Raw genomic sequence first — 24,397 nt, forward strand, 5'->3', positions numbered from 1 at the left:
GAGCAATATTTCAAGGTTGGGCATTTAGTGTTTGGTAGAGATATAAGTGAATAGTGTCTTGAGTAAAAAAGTATACCTAGTTTTTTTTAGATGCTTAAGAATTATTGCTGAGGTGTGTTTGCACCAGGAAAAGCTAGAGGTGTAAATCTGCTCAAGATGTAAAATCTGATCATGTTAGAGATAGGGTTATATTCAAAAGGGGAAGCAGGATCCTTCTTGTGAAAATTCAGACAGGAATGTGTTTTAGTAGCACTGATTTGGTTCACAAGGGTATTCTCGCCGCATTCAAAGAGATAGTAACGAGGTTGAGTGTTTAAAGGTGTGGAAGAGCTAGAAGTTGAATCATTTGAGTACTTCAAGGTTTCTTGAATGATGAGGAATGGAGCATATTGTTGTGAGGGAAACTGAATAGAAATAGGTGAAAAAGGTTATTTATGTGCAGGAGGAGGAGGAGAATGGGTGAAAGTATTGCATCATGGGGATGCTCTAACATTGGTCAGGAAATTTGAGGAAAGGAAATAATCTACCATGCATAATTGAATAACTGGATAGAAAGCTGGTGACCCACTTGTAAATGGTAGAAGGCAGGCCATAAGATCTTAGTTTGCTGAGAAGGCTTCTGTTCCAGACCTGATTAGATGTCCTAGAAATGTCGAGAGCAACCATTTAAATTTCTTCTGATCTTTCCATAGCTTGAGTACAAAAGTAGTGAAGATTAGATCAACTGTGGATTACAAGGGATGAAATCCATTTGTACCATGATTTGGCTGAAGGATAGCTTATCCAGAAATCCTTCTCTGGAGACTAGATATGGAAGTTGTGAAAATAATCATAATTTATAATTATGAATCTTTTTACAGTTGGTTCTCTACATTAGTATTTTATTAGTTTTGGTTTTGTAACTATGTATGATCAGCATTTGAGATGTGTGCAATAAGAAATTGATATTCATGTTAAAATAAAATGTAAAGTATATGAGATTTATGTATTTTCAGATGTCTGAGAGCTGTAATAATTTCAGTGTTTAATGTTTCACCATTGTTAAGCATATAACAATATCTATTGTTTATCATAAAAATATTTTCTTTTTGCCAACAATGATACCATTACTGACTTCCCACTTGCTGCTTAGTTGAACAAGTCTGCATGCTCACCGAGCTGGTTAATTGGTGATTGACAACTGACAAAAAGAGCGTTTGGTACCAGGGTAACAAGGAAAAATGTGAGAGAATTTTGTTTTTAGGAAGTTTTTTTTTTAAAAAAACTCGACATTCGGAACATATTAATAAAGGATTCGGGAAAGGAGATCTTAGAAAGGTGAATCATTAGATTTGAAAAATGCGACTGTCAACAAGTGAATAATAAATAGACTTTCTATTTTAACATTTGAAGAATGTTAAATGAAAAGTTTCTTCTGTCTTGAGGACACCAGTGAATATCAATTGTTTTTCTCGGAACAAGTGATGGAATCAGTGAAATCTGAAACTATAAAGTGGTGTTAATGAAAAGTCTTTACTTTGATACTTAAAAAGTAGTATAAGAAAATGTTTTTCTCTGGTAAAGAATTTGTGCTGCTAGTAATTAAATTGCATGAGGTAAGGAAACACTGCATAGTCCCATGGAAGTTAAGAATTTTTGTATTTTGAGAAAAGCCTGATAAACAATTGACTGTAATGAATATTTATTGTTTACAGGAATTTGTTGTGCAAAATAAAATGTTCAGTCTAGTGGACTGATTAAGTATGTGTAAAAGAAAACTATTAATAGATTGAGTTAGTGAGAGAATGATTTTATCCTTTAAAGATAAAGGAGATCTCAAAGATATAGTTTTATTTTAAGCCTTGGATCCAAATAGTTTAGTTTTAATATATATTAATTTAGTTATATAAACCATGTACAGACACTCCTCGACATATATAAGTAGACTATTCCACAATTCCTTACGCAAGTCTAAATTTACATAAGTCAGATTTCCCCCACCCCTTCTCCCAACCTTTCATAATAGACTTTGTCATGTCAAACACATATGCAAAAAATAAACATGCAATGCAAAAATATGAAAAAAAAAAAAAAAAAAAAAGATAACATTCTGTATTAACTACATAGGATAAATACATTATACCATATTCATTTGGACAATTTATTAAACATATTATTTATATGTCATTTTCATTGCAATATTTTTCTTCTTCAGTAATAAAGCAGTTGATAAACCAGTCTTCAAATAATGCTAGTCATCCATGATTTCAGGTTGAATCGATCATGGACTGGAAGTGTTGCTATGGTGATGCCTTTTAATGCTTGTGGGTTTTTGGAGTTGTGAACAAGTAGTGGTTTCAACTTGCATGTTCTGGATGGATGCATTTCCACCAAGCAATAGTTTTGCCATGTTTCACTACTAGTAGCCTTGTCAGATATGTGTACATTATGAAAGCTGGCACATTTTTTAAAACATGTAAACCAACTGTTGCGTCGTATATCTCTGATATTGATATATTGAGGCAATATATTTAACTTTATCCTTTCCTACTTCAGCCGCTATATCAAATTCTATCGCATGTACCTCTTTGTTAAGTTGGTTGCGCCATTGTTATGTGATCTTCATTAATATTAATCTTAACATCATGTCTCACTCTCTTATACCTTTTCTTACTCAATTTAACCTTTTAAGGGCCACCAGAAATTACCTGTTCCCTGAATTCCATGAGTTATCCTGGTCACTCAGGCAAATTTTTTTTTTTCTGTGCCAGCCTGGGCCTTAAGGTTAGAGATAAACTCAGCCTTTAGGGTAATCATGGAATATCAGGTGCCATTAATAATGTTAATTGAATTCTTGGAAGCCTTGGGTTCTCTGGCTTATTTTATTTGCAGTCGTGCCTTACTATTTTCAATTGGGGTACCCCCCCCCCCACACACACACGTGCACACGATCACAGGTTCAATGTTTTATGAAGGGTCAGTCATCGTGATCAGAAACGCATGTAAGTAAGGAATCAAAATATTTATGCCATATTAATGCCATATAATGCCATACAAGTTAAAGTGGTTATCAAATCTAATTTAAACTTTACCATTCTTTCACTCTCTCACTTTTAAAACCATTATGCATTGACTTCAAAATGTTAGCAAATTCAATAACTCAACATATAATACATTCTTAATTACAGCTCAATTGGACATTTAGGCATTTTAGCACATAAATAATCTCTCTCGGATTAATTACGACAGAATCTCTATCTAACTGAAAGTTCTTAAAGTTCATTTCAAAAGCATAGTCTTTTACATAAATCTTAGTTTTTCACTCTTTCTTCCATTACAAATTTTAAGATACATTCTCTTAACACTGTTAGTCAATTCTCGAAAGGGGCTAGAACAAGTGAGAGTACTTATGTATTCTTTATCGGTTTTCTTCTGTCCTTCCTTCTTTGTTACGACTCTGGTTGTCTCGATCTTATCACCACGTGGGTTACACGTGCTCGCCTGAGCTGGGCACTATCTCTCTGCTAAGGTTTTACTACGGTTGATCTTGCCGAAATCTGCTGCGGTGTCATGCCGAAACTTTTCGTAAGTCAGCTCTCAAAAATGAGAGCTGAACTGCAATGAACTCTTGGAGCACACGAAGAGAAATGCAGGAACAAGAAAAAACAGGGTGATTTACTTCCGTGTCGCGGGTTTTATACGCTCCCCTAGAGCGCCACCTTTCCGAGTTTAAATTTTTTTTATCATCTCACCCATTGGTCTCAGGCTGGGTGACTTCACCGATCAACATATGGGACTTCTTGTTTCTGGGAACGTATGCGTCATGATGTCTTCTCAGATGTGATGCCCGCGGGTGCTTATGCTGCTCTTATAGTATTAGGGCGATCTTTGCCCTATGTTGCTGAATAATACGCACTCTTTCATTTATAATATTTCACTAATGATTTCTCTCATATCTGCCCCTTTTTGCTGACTTACATTCATGCTAGACATATAGATACATTAATTTAAATTCACATAATTCACAGTTTATCATACAAGATGTTGTTACAAAAAAAACATAGTTACACTGCGCTAAAAGATAAGTATGCACATATATTTTTTGTTAATTGTTAGATTCTGGATTGGTGACGTCATGTAAAATTTGAAGTCGCCTATTTCAGATCTAACACAACCATTTCTTGCAGCAAATGACTGTGTTCCTTCAGGATATTTTCCCTTAAGGTGTTCAAATAAACTTTTTGCCTTAGCGTGTATTATCATAAGGCTCAAAGAAACACATTTCTGGATCTGGTCTTCCATCCATATTGTAAGCAATTTTTCTGTATCTGTTAGTGTACCTTCATGTTTTTTGTTATTATGGTTGTTTTCATTCTGGCTGTACCTTTAACATATTCTTTTATGTGTGAGGCATCCTTTACTATGGTATTTACCAGTGGTGGCCAGTAAAAATTTTTAGTGGGGGTGCTGCACATACAAAAAAAAAAAAAAAAAAAAAAAAAAAACTTTTTTTTCGTAATCAATAACGAATTTATTAATAAATAAATTTACATATTAAAAATTGCTTTATTAAAAATATTTCATCCTCACCACGAACAAACACCAACAATAAAAGTTTTGTATCAATAGCAATGACAAGCGCAAACGCATATTGGGTTAGATCGCAGTGCATTTGTTTGTGTAACGCTAATTGAAAAATATAATTATTTTCAACAGTGACGCTCATCATAATTCAGCCTTGTATCTATAATAAATAAATAATTATGTTATATTAACAAAATAAAATAAGATTTACAAAAAATTGTTCACCACGAACATGCGCCAATAATAAACGTTTCATGTCTCGCAGAAATAACGAGCACAGGCATAAGATACTGCTGTTTGGGCAGTGTATCTAATGATGTAACGTGCAATGACAAGCTCAAACGAATATCGGCGTTAGATTGCAGTGCATTTTTTGTGTGTAATGATAATTGAAAAAATATAATTCTTTTCATATTTTCAACAGTGACACTCGTCATAATTTAGCCTTATATCTATAATAAATAAATAATTATGTTATTTTAATAAAATAAGATTTACACAAAATAGTTCACCACGCACACGCAACAATAATAAACTTTTCATACCTCACAGAAATAAGGCGCGTAAGCATACTAAAGATACACTGCCGTTTGAGCAGTGTGGGAGTGAAGTAACGTGCAATGACAAGCGCAAAAGAATATCGGCATTAGATTGCAGTGCATTTGTTTTGTGTAACGATAATTGAAAAAATATAATTTTTTTCATATTTTCAACAGTGACACTCGTCATAATTCAGCCTTGTATCTATAATAAATAAATAATTATGTTATTTTAACAAAATAAAATAAGATTTACAAAAAATAGTTTGTCCAATAATAAACGTTTCTTATCTCAGAAATAAGGCACATAACCATACTAAAGATACACTGCCATTTGAGCAGTGTGGGAATGATGTAATGTGCAATGACAAGCACAAACGACATCGGCATTAGATCACAGTGCATTTGTTTCGCAATCTAAAGCATTAATTGAACAATTCCAATTATTAACTATTCAATCAATGTCAAAACATAAGCTTAACCGTTAACATGTTGTACTGCATTTATATAATGTTGTAAGCATTGTTATTATTTATAAACACAAACAAAATTTAATTTTTTCCTTGGGGGTGCTGCAGTGTCGCAGTGTATGGGTCACCACTGTTGATACTGCAAGACTGAGTTCATGTGCTATACACGATAAGCTTTGTCCATTTTCATATTTCTTTATTATCCATAATTTCATCTCTAGATTGATTACAGTACTTTTGTGAGATGGTTCACATTTTGATTCAAGGGCACATTTGCTACCAACCATTGTGAATAACATTTAGAAAAAAACATCAAAAATGTGAAAATAAACATAGCAATATATAGGTGTGTGCACAGCAAGAGACATGCAGAAAACTGGGACAATGCAGTATGTGGGGCTGAGCATTGATTTGCACGTACTGTTTACGTGCAAGTGCTATCCATAAATGTTGTGTATCTTGGGAATTTCCTACGTAAGTGCAGTATGTATCTTGGGGCTTGTCTGTATATAATTTTATTTAGTTTCATTAAATATATATTTGTTATTTGTTCCTGGATTCTAAAAATATAAATCATTGCACCAGTCAGATTGAACTCTTGTATGTTTACTTGGTGTAAAATACAGTCTCATTACAGAGATTTAACAATGCAGCGACTTATTAGGTGATGAAATTTATCTCCCTAAATACAATTGCATATATTCATGTCTATTAAGGAATTTTAAATCATGTCCTGTTGGTTGTGGAGAGCAGACACACTGTTTTGCCAACTGGTTTGCAAAGTTTGGTAAGGAAATTTTAAGCCAGGGTAGACAGAGAGGATCCATAGTTGGGCATTCTCTCATATTGGTAATCAGAACTGATGAACACAGCCATTGTAGCTTCAAGTCACTGGTCAGGTTCTTTTAGGAATTGCTGATATCGATTTGATTACTAAGAAGTGGTGGTGTGCATGATTTGTGTGTTGCTGTTAATGTCACAAATACTGAAGTGGATAGGAAAACTCCCTCACTCCAAGTATTATGGATTGTGGTACTGTCAAATACGTTTTGTGGAAATAATATATGCAGAAAACAAATTCTGAAATCTCCAGGTCCTCTATGTAATAGGTAAAAAATTGGTAATGTTTAGTACATCCATTTTAAGTTTGTAATGTATCTGCTTTCAGTGTAGAATGTTTTATTTTGTGTTCCAGAGGGAGCCAAACGCAATGGTTGGTTTACATGCCTAATTACTTTTTCATTAAATCATGATTTGGTCTGTATATGTATTATTTAGATTAAATCTAGATTTTATATGTGAATAGACACTTATGTATTACTAATTAATTATACATAGGTTTGTTGACGTCCATGTGGTTAGCTTAGTGGCTATGCGCTTTGCAACCATATGCCTGGGGAAGGTGTCCTAGGTTCGATTCCCTTCGGTGATGTGAGGAGCTGAAGGATCTTCCTTAGCCATAGCCAAGTTAGCTGGTCTTGGGCGTGGACAGTAGGGTTCCCCCCCCTCCCCAGTTTATCCTGGGGGTTTTCATCCTACAAAGCAGGCAAACCGGCCTTGAGAACTCAACACTACAGGACATAGGATACACCAGGGCAGAGGGCTAACCACCTTATCCTGTGAACGGTTTGAGGTCTGATGATTAATAAATCCTCAACACCACAAGGTAAAAGAGGGTAAAAAGAAGATGAAAAAAAAAAAAAAAGATCAGGTTTGCTGACATAGTACAGATGTCTTAAAATGAAAAGACATCCATAGTTTCTTGATAATTTTTTTTCTAGACTAAGAAAATAAAAGATGTAGAGAGTATACGCAGAACACAGTAAGTTTCGCATTTGGCTTCCTGTAAGTAATCATGTTTTCTGGTGTGAATCAAATCATCCTCAAAGGGTTCACGAAATGTCTGAAAGCCAAGGTATACACAAAGTGCACTTTCAGTACCCAGATGTACTGTAATGTCTGCATTACAATGTCTGCATTACATTGTAATGCAGACTGTAATGCAGTCTGTAATGTCTGCATTACAATAGGTTTGCTTCTAAAGCAGCTCTCATTACTCATTAGTACACCATATTAAAAAGAGATGGATATGTCCTTTATAAGAAAAGTACTGTATAATTAAATTGTTTAGTCTAGGATTTTATTGCAAGAGATAAATTTACATTTTTTTTTTTTTTTTTTTTTTTTTTTTTTGTTAATTTATATTTTGTATTTACAGGATCATTTAGTGTGCTACTTGCCTGGTACTCTAGCTCTTGGCTATCATTATGGGCTTCCACTTTCACATTTGCAACTAGCTTTTGACCTTATAGAAACATGCTATAACATGTATTCCCAGACATTAACATTCTTAAGTCCTGAGATTGTATATTTTAACATGCAGTCTGATGGAAGATCCGACATTATCATCAAGGTTTGCTATTCCTTTATAATCTCCTTCTTTTATCGTGAACTAATTCACTTATTGCAAAATTTATTATGTTTATTAATATTATATGTGTTATATATATGTGTGTGTGCGTGTGTATGTAAAATCCATTACTTGCACTCCTTAAGCACATATTTTTCAACCTTAAACCTTTAAACCTTATTCACAATCATATTACCATCTCCTTCTGATAGTCTTTACTTGCCAATGGCCTTGCAAAAAATCTTGCTTGCTGATCGTTCTGTTTCTCAGCCAGGTTTTGACTTCTTGTTTTCTCTCCTGTCATGTTAATAACTGTTATGTATAACTTGCCATATAAAATCCTTTTGCAAACTTATATGTCTGTTGTATTCCTCTTTTCTATATATTAAACTGTGAAACTCGGATTTTTTTAATATGTTCTCGTAGTTATCTCCCACAGTTCTGAGACGCTGATATCTATTGTTACCCATCTCACTGTCATATCCAACATTTCCTAAATCTCCTTGAAACTATCTTACCAAATCCTTGTACATGCTAATCCATGTATGTGTGTGTGTATGTATATATATATATTTATGCAAATCCCACTCATGAAAGGTTATAGGTTTAATAGATCTATAGTGCATTAGTACTGGAAGTGGGTTAAGGATTTTTTTTTTCTATTTTATTAATTTTTAGAATTTTTTTATATTTATTTTTTACATAGTCTTGGAAACCTTGCTCTAGAGACCAAACATGGAACTTTTTCAAACCACTTCAGGCCTCCAATAAGCAGGGTAGTGATCTTACACCAGACAATGAAATTCATCTTCCACCTGAAGACAATCACAAACATCCATGCCCATGATGGGATTTGACCCCATGACCTATTGATTGGAGAGTGGATATATGGCCTTATAAAAAAAATAAATAAATAAATAATAATTTCCTTATTCCTACTTATCAGTCTCTTTCTTTCTGATCACTGCATTATTGAGTTATCTTTATTGCTTTATCAGTTACCTATGAAATTCAGGTCTCACTATTGTCATAACTAAATTCCCTTCAGAATCTTTCAGAAGAAGAGGCTGTGAATACTGATGAACTTTGCAAAGTTCATAGTGTAATATGCAGCTTCTTCTCAATACAAAGTGCAAGCTTTATGGCAACATTAACTTTGAATCCATTCTCCTCTGCAGCAATACCAGTCTTGTGAAATCTTGAAGGGATAAGGAATAGTCAAAAGGTCTTCTTCTTCCCTTCAGGTTAGGCCTAGTGGCCTGTTATGGAGCTATCTTTAGCCCTTCTAAGCCGTACCCATCCTGAGGATAAGGTGGCTAGCCCTACGCCTTCCGGTGTGTCCTATGTCTGTATCTGCGTATGTTCACGGGGCCAGTTTGCCTGCTTGTGAGAGGAAAAATCCCAGATAAACTGGAGAGAAAAACCCTGCAGTCCACGCCCAATACCGGCTAACCTGGCTATGTCTGAGAAAGATCCTTAAGCTCCTCAAGTCGACGACAGAAATCAAACCCAGGACACTTCTTTCCCAGGCATATGGTTGCAAAGTGCATAGCCACTCGGCTAACTGCGAGGACTGTATTATAATAATGATAATAAACTTTTAATAATAATCTGTATCACACATTATTATTAAAATACTCTGGATTAGAGACAGACATTGAAAGTTTTTTCACTTGGTTATACTATAAATTAAAGATGCAAGAAGCTATATTCTTAGTTTTATCCTTTATCCAACTGCAAGCAAACAAAGTTTGTGCATGAAGTTACTTCACGACTGGGCTAGAAGGTGTGACACCTTTTGACTACTTGTATATGGAAATATGACTTTCCCATAATATATAACATTATACTTGTTTGTAAGAATGTGTGCTTTGCATTATGGGATACTAAGGCAATTGATGTGAAGTCATTAGCCTCTGTATACAAGTAGGCCAGTTGTGAAGTTACTTCATGCCAAACTTTGCTTACATTTGATACGGGATATAATTGGCATCTAATTTATAGTATAACCAAGTGAAAAAAACTTTCAACATCCTAAAAAATTGATGCACATAGATCTGTTCCAGTGATATTGCTCTTATCACTGTAGGTTCTTTTCATATTATGAGGATAGCAAATGATATTTGAGTGTACATCCTTTAACCATTCACTGTGCACACCTACTGCAACTTATGTAGAGTGCCCAATTCTGTTTCTGATCTCCCAATTTACATTCAGACTAATTTGTATGATTACTTAATCAGAGGTGTGAATTCTTGTTTCGAAGATTCTAATGTTATTTTCTACTCAGTAGCAAAATAAGCTTTCACTTCTCATGCAGTTAAGATTGCATCCACTTCAGTTGGATGCTATAAAAAATGTCAGAGCAATAAAAAATCATGCAGTCTGCTTGTGCTCAAAAACTGCAATAGCAGATATACTCCCCACACAAAATGCACTCTGCATAGTCAGTTTAAATGTGCATTACCAGTTAAGAGACATGGATGCTAAATCACAATCGTGCAGAACCTGATGTGGTGCTCAACATGTAGTTGTTATTCTTTCTGCTCTCACTCACCATGATGATATAATCATAGTATATGAACAAGGCTATTTTACTGGACAGTTACAGCACCTATACTCTCATATACCATAACTGATGCACACCTGCATTGCCCTGGAGTGTTGCACTTGACCTGACTTAGTGCTGCTGAATTCTGACAAACTAAAGGTTTTTGACATTAGAATTACTAACTTTTGCTTAAAGACAAAATTTGGTGTTATGCTGTTCAAATACTCCCGATGACAATTGCATCTAAAATTATGATGAAAATAGCTGTAAATAACTTTCTAAAATAAAATTCTCTTAGGATGTGTTTTGGTTCAGTTAATCATGATAAGTGGAACCCCACTATACTATAAAGAATTTACAGAGTTGAACAGGCGATAGGATGAGAGACCATTCCCTATAAGAGTGATAAGCAAGGGGATTGAAGAATTTCATGTGGAGAGTGGTGGATGAGTGAAATGCTGCCAGAATGAAAACCTTTCATGACAAAGACTAATTCCATGAATAAGAAGGTATATTCTAATTTATTTCAGCATATGACACAGCATTTTATAAGTTTATATGTGGTTATATTTTTATTTATTATTGGCATTGCATAAGAGAGCATAGAACATTGCAACTAATTAATTCTCTGTTAAGGAGATATGGTAATAGTCTAACCAGTGAATATACAATATATGAGATATATAGCCTCAGTTGCCTTTCTACATACATGAAGAATTCATTTAGTTTGCAAATTCTTTAGTTTTGCAAGGTGCCTCTGTGGCAGTCAGAAATGCGTTCCTTTACTTGGAGGACCTGAGTTTAAATCCTGTCTAGGATGCCTGGTATGAGAAGATCACCATTCTGCTTACTAGAGGCTTAAAATGTTCTGGAAAAGTTCCATTTTTGGTTTCTTTACATCCTTTCAAGGATTCACATTACTTAAGGGAGAGGGGATTTAAGAATGCTTTCAGCTGTAGGCTGAAAGTATTCTCTTACATGAAAGTGGTTAGAGCTTTCCGTACCAAAAAACTTCTTACTCTCCTCAAAAAAAAAAAAAAAAAAAAAAAAAGCCAGAGAACATATGCAATTAACAGATATAATATATTACCTTAACTTGTCTCTGCTATTCTTCCATTCAAACAAACCAAACTTAGTTTTACAGCATTGTTACCTCTCATTTTAAATAAGAATAAGTCAGCAGGCATTCATAGTATATTAAAATTAGCACTACAAAGTACAATTGCATTATTTCTTAATACTGACTTCCTTCTTTTGAATGCATCAGATGTGTTCAAAAGAAGGAAGTCTGTATTAATATACAAAAAATAGATTAATTAAATAAAAGTAATAATAAATTAAAAACTGTTGGTAGCAAGCAATAGATGCATTGCCTCCTTCACTACTTGATTGCTTTCCTTTAAGGCCTTTCAAAGTGTAGGGAGTTTCCAACTTAGGTAGATCTAACTATGCTGATACAGAGTTATGGATAATGTTGGGGGGGGGGGGGAAGCTCACAATAAAATTGCATGCTAGGGGGAACAGTATATTATCAGCATATTGCTGGGCTCATTCATTTGCACAACTGGCTTACTCATTTGCTTGCTGTAGTTTCTATTGACCAGATAACTGCAGTATTGTCATATCTTTTTATTTATTTTTATTTTATTTTATTTTATTTTATTTTACATGATATAAATGATGGCAAGTAAAAGACAACGTAATATGAGCAGTCTTGTTGGCTAGTTGGATTTGCAGCCAAAGCAGCTAAGGATATGTGGTCAGTGTATTATGTCTGTAAATTGCAGGTGTTCTCCTGACTGGTTTGTTTGTTTTGTGCGATGAATAACCCCAGTTTCTGGGAGGAAAAACCCTGCCACTTCCATATCAGACCAGCTAACTCACCTTCAGTTGAAAAATCCTGATAAAATTTTTTTTTTTTTTGTTCTTCATGTCGTAGACAGGATCCAACCAGAGGGTATCTTCGATACCAGCTGAGCTATAGAGGCTCCCAATATGAGCAGTACATCTACTTGCACTTGTGATAAGATTGATCTTGATTGAAATTGAATAAAATCAAGAAGTATGAAGATGGGCAAGGCATTGCAAGCCTATAATGGTACTTTAAACTGGCTACATCAAATCATTATGATGATCCAAAGGCACATTAAGATCGCCTTGTTCATCAACAAATTAAATAAATTAACTGTCACTTAGATTAACAAGCATGTATGGTTCAATTTTTTTTATTATTTTTTTATTTTTATTTATTTATTTATTTTAATGTGGTTCCCACCCACAAAAGGTTATTAGTAAACCTATGGTACATTTGTACTGTGGATGGCTAAGGATTTATTTATAATTAAGATAGTGTATATAATAAACTGTAGTTTGTATTTGCGAAGTTATGATGCACATGGGATACAGATAAGTCTCTTTATTTTAGTAAATGCCAATAATATTACTAATATTATTGGCAGTCTTTTACTTGCTTTAGACTGTGTAGTTGAGTGTTTGTTTGCGAATTTTATTACATATTGTTTAAAAATCTTGTGACAGTCAGGGCTTTATTATTTACTGAGTGTAATGTGAAGGATTTTATGTTATGTAGTGTTCAGTGTACTAATTGCCAGAGTGAATGGTTTATTTATGGTATTAAAGCGAGAGTGGAGATGTTTTGTGAGTAAATGTAATTCACATAGAACGTAGAAGAATGAAGGTAGCCAATATTAATGATGTAAGGCAGGACAGTGAGAGTGTGTAGAGAATGTAGAAGTGAAAGGTAATGGACAAAATATTAATGAGAGTATGAAAGGAGTTGCTGAAAATAATGTGGGTGAGGAGGTGCACAGTGAGGAAAGAAATAGCTTGCTTATGTGCAGTCCTACAAAGGACTAAACATGAGTTTGAGCAACTTTAGAAATGATCGGTGTGTGGCATAGTAGGAGAAACAATGAAAGAAAAAGTAATATGAAAGAGTGAGCAACTGAGAATGAGGCCTGAGTATTGTATGGAGATTCTATGATAAAAGATGTACTTTAAAGATACCAAGCAATTTTATAAACTTGGTTTTAATCCTTTTTTCCCAAGTAAGCAAACAAGCAGGTAAGTCAAGTTTGCACCCGAGGTATTTTCAGGTCTGAGGCAACTCGTAAAGGTGGAGTAAGCCCTGATCACTTTCCTTAGTATCTCCCATAATGCAAAGCACATCTCCTTGCAGACATGTATGATGCTATGCATTAAGGAAAGGGCAGGCTACCCAGACTGGTTTCGACCTTTATTGAGGTTTTTATAAAGGTCGAAACCAGTCTGGATAGTGACAATATAGATCAAACAAAATGTGTTTGTTACTGTATACCAGGGGATCCACAGGAAGATGAGGACTGTGCATTGGCAGATTAGCAAAATGAGTGCAAGCTGAGCAATTATTATGAAAGACTTCAACTATGGGGACTGGAATTTATGCAAGTTACCGAAGGATAATGATTTGAAACATCATGTGATGGAAGGAGCCAGGGATTTGAGAGTGCTGGATCTGCTAATAGCATCAGAAAAAAAAAAAAAAAATATATATATATATATATATATATATATATCTGTAACCATGATAGACACTCTGCCTTTAATGGATGAAGTGCCTATTCAGTCTGTTCTGGGAGGTTGCTAAATGTGTGGTAATTCTGACAGACTTAGGATGTAGCTTGAAGCAGTGGCATGGTTAACCTTCCAACCAGCTGGTATGGATGAAATAGTCAGCTCTTCCTAGCTTTTTTTTTTTTTTTTCATGCATCAAAACTTCGTCGGCATTCTGCCTTTTATCATGCCATTACCTTCCTCTGCCATTAATCTCGTTACGGCTATTCTATAGCCATTAGTGGATTAACTGTTGCTGAGTGGCCTTTGTGTCCCCCTGTCTTTACGTCTATTGTGTTGCTTAGAATTTCATTTACTGTCCTAAGCTATTTGACCTTTTTTGCCTCTAAAATGATTTATTGTGTCTCTTCTCAAAAATTGAAACTAATTTCACATATGCGAAAAAAATCGATCCTGAAATGACCACCGATCAGCCTTTGCAATGAATCTATTTACTGATAGTAAATTTGGTGTATTTTATTCTACAAATCAGTGCACCGAAAGAGTTGCAATGATTGTTCTTTCACTTCACTTATGATGTGGAAACAATTTTTTTCGAATTTCAGAATTTTCAAATGTTTGCTTTGAAAATATTATGTGAAATATTTATATTTTTAAATAATATTTATTGAAATAAATATGTCCTTTTGCTTTCGTTTCTAGCCAAATAGCATTATATGGATCATCGCATTTCAGTTTTGGAAACTATTTTTTGTTATTCATATAGACAAAATAAAAAAAAAAAATGTTAAAATGCTAAATTGCATTACTCGGTTTCCAATTGCGAGTCTTTTTGGTATCAAAAATTTATATCCAATGATATTTTAGCAGTGATTCTTCATCTTTTATTTATTTATTTATTTATTTATTTATTTGTATTATGCATATCACGATAATATCCAGTGCATATCCTCTTAGATATGTTGAAAATATAATGTGAAAAATATCATATACGGAATGATTCAAAATTTTTGCTCGTTTTGAAGATTTTCTAATGCTTCCCCCCCCCTCCTTATTCTCTCCTGGAACTCAATTACATAACTACTCTAAACTTCTACAGGTTTGAAAACTTTTCTAGACAGTATTCAATATCTATTACTTCATTTTGACAAAAGATATATGGCAATCAGATTGTACCGTGAAGCTTGTAATTCTGTACTATTTATTTGCAATCTAAAACCAGCTGTTCTACTGTCTGCTGAAATTATGTGAAATTTTAGAAATAATATGCTATATTTTCACCATGCCAAATTGTTTATATGCATACCACACAAAAGAAAGTTCAGTAGTATTATTTTTGTTTGTTTTTCTTAATATCCTCTTAGCTGGAGGAAAAGCTAAAGGCTTATTACTCTCAGTGCTATTGAGAAAGAAAGGGGAGAACACTAAAGTCGCACTAACGTGCCTCAGGCTGTAGTGCAGAATACATCAAGAATGTCTTGTTTCCTTTTCGATTGTTGATTACCGATATCCTTAAGAAATACTGACATTTCGTTTACATGCTTATGCATTATTTATGCCAAAATATTTTCTTAATTTATCATGATCAGTTTCACTTTTATTATCGAAAAATTAGAAATTATTTCATACAATTATCTCGAAAAAGAGGATTTGAATTATTTTCAAAGAAAAGGTGCATATGCGTTTCATAATCTTCTTTTTTGGGGGAGGGGGGGGATATAGACCTAATCAATCTGCGGATATTTCAGAGAATTTATTTCCTAAATCGTTTGCAAGACAACTGTTACAAACATAAATCACTTGGGGAACATACCCATTCATTTTAGTGTAAAATAGTAGCAAAGATTCAGTTACTTTAGATATCTAATCTAGAAGAAAATGTTATGTCTGCTGAGATTAGAATCTTGCATGAATAATTTTTCTGACATGATTTCTCTGTTCATTATAATGTAACCAATTCTCAGATTTTTTCCCTCCTGCAGACTCCATGTTTTATGTAGTGATTTCTTCTTTGTAGTACAAGGGAAAAAAAAAATCAGATAACAGAAGAAAAATATGTAGTATTTTCTTTTCCACTGGCTGAATTTACAATGTTCTTTCTTTGTGTTCTGAAGAGAAAGTGCAAATGACTTTTTTCTTACTATTTTTGCTATTATAACATCTGATATAATTATAAGAGTGACATTTTACCGTTTTTTTCAAACATGAGAAACAGAAATACGGTAGTAATAATATAATTGATTCTGTCAAACTTCATTGTAGCAGAAATTTTTATTACAAAACTTTGTAATATATATATATATATATATATATATATATATATATATATATATATATATCTCCGAAACAAGAAATTTGGAACCCATATCACATCAATGTTGAGTGTTGGCAAGGTGAAAATGTTCACGTTATTATTTATATATTTCATTTATTAACTAGGGGGGCTATGCCCCCCCCCCCCATGTTCCGGACTGGTAGGCCAGTTCTCCTTGAATTCTGATGACTCGAAAGGGGGTTCCCCTTTCAAGTCTTCAAAGTCTTCTTCCTCTTGAACTCGAAAGAGTATTCCAGTTCCTCTTATATTTTATTCCTTCGAAAATATCACTCTGTGTTATAAAAAAAACTTAAAAATTAGCCTTCAAGATGAAAAAGAAACAATACATTCAGGTATCTCTCTATCAATATTTGTAGTCCTGAAAAGGACTGTTTGATGGCCCTTTAAAGAAACATTTTTTATTTCATACTGTTCAAAATTTAAAATTCTTGAACAGTTTGGAACACCCTAAAGCAAGAGTAAACACACAAAGCAGTTTTACACTCAGCGCACCAGATTTTTTTTTTCCTTTCTGATATTTTTTTATTACACGCATAACGTTTGCGTGCAGGTTTTTTTATTAGCCGTTGGTGGTAGATTTTCGGGATAATGGTTGGAGTTAGCAGCGTTCAACCTCAGATGTCTGGCAGGACTGCCTGTTTTTCTGCTTGCTGAAGAAGGCGCATGTGCATGCAGCAATGCTTTTGCAATTTCTATTCTGTATTCTAGATATGTTATGGTAGACAAACATTTTTTCTTGTGCAGAAGGAAACTGTTCCAAATAACAAAATCCAATATATATCCAAACACTTTTTTGTAATATTTTTTATGCTGTTTCTTCATTACAGAGTAGAATGATAGCTGCTGATCGCACCTGTCGACTCCACATAGTGTTGTTGTATGCACACACAGCGATTGGTTTTTCTTTCTTCAAACCATGCTTCTCCACGGATTCTGTTGATGAATTGTGCAGGGAAGACAGCAGAAAAACATCTTTTTTGTCTTCCCAACGTAGTGCAAAGACTTTCCCTCGCTGATAAGCTCGGATTTCCCCCTTTGATTGCTTTCCTGAAGCCAGATCTGGAGGCTACCATAACTATCTGTACGATGCAGTAAAAGCAAATCAGCGAGTTCAGGACACATATAGTAATTATCCATTTTAATGCAGTAACCTTTCCCGAGCAAAGGGTTTAGTAACTGCATTACTGCATGCATCGACATGGGGAGATCCGAATATTTATCATGCTCGATTACAGTTTGTATAAGGTTTGAAATCCCAAAGATATCCACTTTCCGATTCGCAAAGCATAAAAATTTTACTCCACACTTCGCTTTCTTTTTGGGAATATACTGCGTACATTTCAGTCTACCTTTGAATGGCATAAGGCTTTCATCGATACTCAGGAATGTAGAGTGATCTACATTTCTGATGGATTTTCATCAGAAAATCATAAATTTTGTTAAGTACTGGACAAGGATGTGTTGCCTGATCATATTCCTCATTATTCTGAAAATGCAAATACTTCATGATGAGACTGAATTGTTTTTCAGTCATAACATCACGAAACATTGGCATGTTCAGAATCCAGCCTATAAACCAATACATTTCGAGAGCGGGCTTTTTCACGATACCTTGCACAATCAAGAGTGCTATAAATGTAAGGAGCATGTTGATATCTATTTGGCTCTAAAGTTTACTGCGAGAATTGCTGCTTGCCATCTCGTAAATGAATTGTGTCTTGGGTATACTTACTAATTATTCCTTTCTGCCCAGCTCTAAGCTAACGGAGATTTACTAACCCCCACTGAGAAACAGAACAATAGAACATGCAGCACACTAAAGAGCTTTATTTCAGAATATTTTAAGGGCAGAAATTTCTTGTTTGGTTTTCCACTTTCTTTATTCTGATATTGCATTTGAAGGATGACAGTGATTTTAAATATTAATTTCGCCTACTACCGAATATCACATAATTTCATAATTTATAATAATCAGGAAATAATATGTATATTTTTTGATTTATAATTTGCTAATTTATAATAATCACCACATAGTTTCAGTATCGAAAAATTAAAGTTGTGTGGAACAATTACTAGAGAAAAATAATGAATTATGTAAAAACTGTACCTATGTTTCATAACAGTTTTCGGGTGTGTGATAGTGATGCAAAGGGGGGGGGGGGGTTAAACTATCAGAGGCGAAATAAAGTTCAATTCTATAGTGAAAGGAAATGAAATTTCACATTTGATGCATTTGACATACATATTTTGAATGATAAAAATAAGCATATGTATCGCTTACTTTAAAAATTGGAGAATAAAATATCTGAATTATGCAGAAAATATATAAATATAAATCATAACTGTTAATTTCATTTTGTAATGACCAATTATACAAGGAAACCAAGAAAGTGAAAGTACAAAGAACAGTAGATTAGTATACAATATGAAGAAAAAATTTAGTGATATGATTAAAGAATTTCATGTTATTCTCTATAAAGCAAAGTTGCTCAAGCATGTCCTAAAGGAAATTTGTGAAGTATTATTCGATTTCGATGGGTTTGTATAAAAATAATATAATCTGGAATGTCGGCAGCAGGTTTTCTTTTCTTTTTTTAAAAGAATATTTTAAATAATTATCGTGAATTAATTTCTTCGAGAACAAAGAAAAATGTTTTGTCTAGTAAGCAATTAGAAAAAAATTAACGCAAAAAAATTAAAAATTAAATTGGTTCTCCAACAAGGTAAGGCAATATTTAAGTGAAGAAATTATGCAAGATCTTTATTTGTCCAGACATTAAAATTGTATTCTACAATAAAAAGAGAAAACAAAAATATAAATAATTTCTCTATTTTTAGTCTATCCTATATAACTAAAATCTAGTTATCCAACATAGAACAAGGAAGTGCGTTTCTTGTTATATGACAACTGAGAGACAGTACGAATGCGAGATAATCCGATTAACCGTTCTCTTCAGCGTGAGGGTTTATCACACCTTCTAATTGACATGACAGTCAAATTGCACTTCTTATCCAGGTTCTTTCAACAGTGGGGCTGAATCATATCCAGATTTAGCTGGACGTCTATAGACGTCCTGGCCGTTTGGGAGGTTAAAGGCTATAAGGAAAGAATGTCGGTAGTGCATGGGAAGGGTCAGATATTGTTTGAGAGAAGCAGTATCACACTGCATATCCAGGGTTAGAAGGATAAACCAAATGGAATTATTAAAAGAAAAAAAAAAAAAAGAAAACATTCTGGTTGGAATATAAAGAAAATTGATTCTGCATACTCACAAGGGTGACTAGTATGATAAGAAAGGCTAAATCAGATGAGAGAAAATTCACTAAGCAGATGGTCAAAGTAAATCTAATCTAGTTTTTCTTCTATGTGGTGAGTAAGAAAAAGAGTGATTATGGAAAGATAATTTTAACCAGTTCTTATGGTAGCAAAGTAACAGAGGCAGAAGAAATTGAGTTACTTAGTGATCACTTAACACAAGGGTATACAATCCTGTTTAAAATTTTGAACTAGCCAATGTGAAAATGACTGATATAAGAATTGAAATAGATAAATAACCTAGAGGTGCAAAATCAGCTAGAAGCGCTGAGTGTGTGTGGGGGGAGATCCATCAAGTGTTGTTTAGCCTTCTCTGAAACAATCTGTCGATTTAATTGTTTTAGATGCTCAGCATATTTGAAAAATATCAATGTGAATATAGCAGTGGATTGGATAGCATGTCATCCTATTTGCTGTGAGGATGTGCAAGAGAATTGTCAGTGTTCCTGAACAAAATTGTTTGTTCTTGGCTTTGGCAGGGTTCCAAGTCACTGGAAAGAGGGGGGGGGGGAAATAGTTCTATTACATGAAGATGACTTCAAGACAGAAGTAGCAAATTACAGACCAGTTGGTATGTCATGAGTGGCGGTTAAAATATTAGAAAAGTTAAAGTACAGGAATGGGTGGATAGGAATATGGTACTCTATTGTGGGTGACACAACTTTGTAAAAGGTAGGTCCTGCCATACTCACGTTTCATAACGGTGACAGAAGAATTAGACAAAGGAAACCATAATATTCTGGATTTTGCAAGTGAATATTGTATGGAAAACTATGACAGAAATTGGCACAAATAGAAATGGGTATGAACAGGTGACATGGAAATGGGATGATTGACAGACAGATGCCAAGAGAGTAATATATTGTGGAGTGGAATCTAGGAAAATAGGGTGACTGGTGGAGTGCTTTAAGGCACTGTACTAGGGCCAGTACTCCTTCATATGTATATTGATAATATTGGAAAGTATTTAAAACAAATTGAGGGATACTCAATTTCTTTGCTGATAATGATCAAAACTGGGAAAAGCAATAGTTGATAAAGGTGATGTGGATATCCTACAAGATGACTTAAATAAATTGGCATTGTGGGCAAAAGATAATGATTGTCAATTTAATGCTACAAAATGCAAAGTTTTGCACATCGGGTTGAAGAGACGTGATTAAGCAGTAACATAATAAAGGAGATTTAAATGAATTTAAGTAATAAACTTCCTACTGTAAAATTTATATCAAAATTTGCCTTTGTTCAAAATTATATATATTCAATATTTTACTTTACATAAACTTAAATACTCTGCTTAATATACAGTCATAACTCCAAGCTCTAAATACGTTGCTTGAATTAGTCTCTTATTTTTAATCCTCTCATTCAACTTTAATCCCCCCTTAGTCTCAAAGCTGTAATTATGCTTCTTCACGTGCACAAAACTTTAGAACTAAGAAATTGCCTCTGGCTGATGCCAATCTCTGTCTGAACTGCTGGTGTTTTTTCTAAATTGAATTTTGAAAATTGATTTGTTTATCTCGACTGCGCAATCAAAATTCGTAGATAGGAGTTGAATATCCTTCCAAAGAAAAACAGTCAGTAAGGCAGGGAATTTTTCTCTCTTACTTATTACTAAATCTAGCAACGCAAAATTTCTATCTTTCAGTCGTGACTACTCATTATTCAAGGTCGCATTCGATTTTTATGAGCAGTGCATTGATATGCAGGAATCAGGCAAATTATCTGGCAAACAAAACAATTTATTCTTGCTAATTGAATGTACATTAAAAGTTAACACTAAACATTCAAAACCTCTCAGGCTCTATACCTTTCAGCAATATTAGCTTGGATTCAAATTAATCAACCTAGCTTAACAATTCTCCTTTAAACAATTGGTCTAATGCACTAATTATTTCTGCATATTAATCATACACTAAAATAGACTTGTGCTTGCTACATCATATTTTAACTCGCGCATTAAATTGTATCACGCACTCTAAACCGTCACATATATCAATTCTATCTTAACACACATAACTCAGCAGGATATTTCTCTAAAATTTAACTCTCAATCTAGAGTCCTTATTACTGTTCTTAACTCTAACAAAATTTCAATACAATAGTAATTTTGTTCACAAATTTCATCTCTAGAAAATTCCTATACAAGGCCTTACTTTTTGGTCATCTAGTCCGCAATAGTAGATCTTTTAGATCGTTATCTTCATCTTTTACCTTCTGATATAGCTCACTACTGGGCACCTTTTACGATATCGAAGACATTTCATCAGCGGAGACCTTTAAGAAACTTGGTGGCTGGAATTCCGGAGCTGACCGTCGTTATTGCATAATCGAGCCTTCCATTACTTCCAGACGTCTGTTGGCAGGACGTGGATCTGCAAGATCCACATCCAGACTACCCAGACGCTGTTCCAGTCTTTGATGCAAGGAATTCCAGTGTGTCGAAGACTGGAACAGCGTCTGGGTAGAGACAACAAAATCCCAAAAGTGCGCACCTAAGCGCCACAAGCCACCAACGAGAATGAGCCTTTTCAACTACCTGCGGGAAAGGGAGCCTCGATCTATCGATCCTTCCACTTTTTATTCTCTTCCTTCGACCTTGGAACTGCCACCGATTCATTCCTCCAGACTTTTCTTGGAAGGGCTTTCCCAGCCACCTTGATGTCGCTGCATTAAGGCAGGAAACCCCCCGTGCGTACTTGACCTTCGCGATAGTGATTGCCTTAGGTCATAAGTTAATCCATCTGGAATATTTCTTTGTCTGGAACTTTCCTTTGTTGCAATTAAATTTACACTTAACTTTCTTTGTTTTTTGACAGAAATATGGCAGTCACAATATTTAACAGTATGCTCTAACTTATTTCCATACTACATAAACATAAAAAATTTTACTAATTAACCACAAGTATTTTGTATGGATTTTCGTTTTCTAGTAAAATCGGTATATAAGGAATTGTTGTACAAAATCCTTCTATGCAAGATTTTACATAGGTTTTCTCTTCCCCAAAAAAATTTTTTTTCAAGAAATTTTTTGAACCTCATGCCTGCATATTTTCTGGAGGAGAATTGACTACAAACTTGGTTATTTCCTTCCTCTTGAATTTCTCTTGGCCTTAAACTGTACCCCGTTTCACTATGTGCTTTTTCCTTACTATCTTTCAGAGTTTTGTACCTACTTAATTCTCCATTAAATTCCTTCATAAAACTTGCAGTCAGTCAGTAAGTGTGCAGCCTTTATAGCAATAGCTTCCAACTCAACAAACCACTTATAGGTTTTCTAAGCATGAAAAGAAAACAGGAAGTTGGCATAATTAAACTGCTGCTGAGATTGTACATCAGCTTCATGTTTTCTGTGCCTGTTCCCCCTTGATTTGTAATAGGGACCTGTATCTCTTAGGCCTTTCAATGATGTCTACTTCCAATGCCTTTTGATTGGCCTCCCCTAATTCTTTTTCTTCCACCTTTCTCGATTATCCACTAATTTAACGCTAGATATGTGATGTCTCAGATTGATTATTCACTTCGGAAGTTGAAGCTATTGAAGAATCAATCTGGTTATCTATATATTCTCCATTATCCCTTTTAGTCAGCACACTAGGCCCGATGTCATTTTCATTCTGCATTCTGTCTTGACATGATTCCTTAACGCTATTTCCAAATTTATTTCTCCCTTTTCCTGACCGTTTCTTTCCCATAAGGTACATTTCATTTTGAGAGAAGTCACATGAGAATTTGTACTTCTCTAGAAAATTTGTTCCCAGGATAATCTGTACGCTTGGGTGAGATGTCCTAAGGAGGGCCAATAATTCTTGCCAAACACACAAATCAAATTCAGGTAAGTTCACCTTTACTCATACTTTCTTTGTCGCATATAAGTCAGATGTAGCAATTCCTGATAATCTGACAGGTGTCCTCAGCTTAGAAATGCCTCTCCATACCCTAGATTTTATTCCTTGAAAATAATTTCCAGTTATGACAGAGGTCTGGGAACCAGTATCAATTAATATATCACAATGTGATCCTTGTACCTCTCCTTTTATTATCATACTCAACTTCCTTTGTTGTTCATGATTCCATTGCCCTCTCCTCCATAGTTTATTTTCATAATCATACGAAGCATGTACAAGATTTGACTTCTTTTATTATCTTTTCTATTATGTTATTATCTTATATATTACTTCTGTTGGAGGGTTTCTTGTTTCTGAAACAATTTTGAGCCACATGCTTATATTTATTGCAATTAAAGCATTTGAGAGGCTTCCTCCTGTCTTTTATCTTATTAGTCTTCTCTGTTTGAGGTACAGTAGATTCAGAGGGCTTTTCTGTTACTGCCGCCAGCTGCTTCATTACAACATTAAGATGGTCCATCAAGGGCTGTTGTAGCCATTCGACCTTCTGTTTTATTAAAGTGAGTACTTCCTCCATGTTAGTCAGCCCTACTTCTTTTGGAATGTTCGTTTTATTGTCAGTCACTTGATTAGCGTTGACTGATCTTTCTCCTTCACTATCTTTTCGATTTTTTTTTGCTTTAACTTTTCCATACTTGAATCTTTTTCTCTCTTAATTTCGCAAGCGGAATTATTTACCTCTTTTATCACGTTAACTTGGCTGTTCATAGATGCGGGACAAATATCTCC

General features: G+C 34.3%; 1 protein-coding gene across 1 annotated transcript in view; it reads left to right on the forward strand.

The window, feature by feature from the left end:
- alpha-Man-Ib (alpha-Mannosidase class I b) overlaps positions 1-24,397 on the forward strand; it is a 268,163-nt gene that overhangs the window by 205,729 nt on the left and 38,037 nt on the right. The window contains exon 9 of the mRNA XM_090400333.1: positions 7,791-7,985. Coding sequence (XP_090256459.1) covers positions 7,791-7,985 — 195 coding nt within the window. The remainder of the gene's footprint in view (positions 1-7,790; positions 7,986-24,397) is intronic.

Source organism: Typopeltis vanoorti, chromosome 1, assembly GCF_054136105.1.
Source record: "Typopeltis vanoorti isolate ZY-2024b chromosome 1, IOZ_Tvanoo_1.0, whole genome shotgun sequence".
NCBI classification, from domain to species: Eukaryota; Metazoa; Arthropoda; class Arachnida; order Uropygi; family Thelyphonidae; genus Typopeltis; species Typopeltis vanoorti.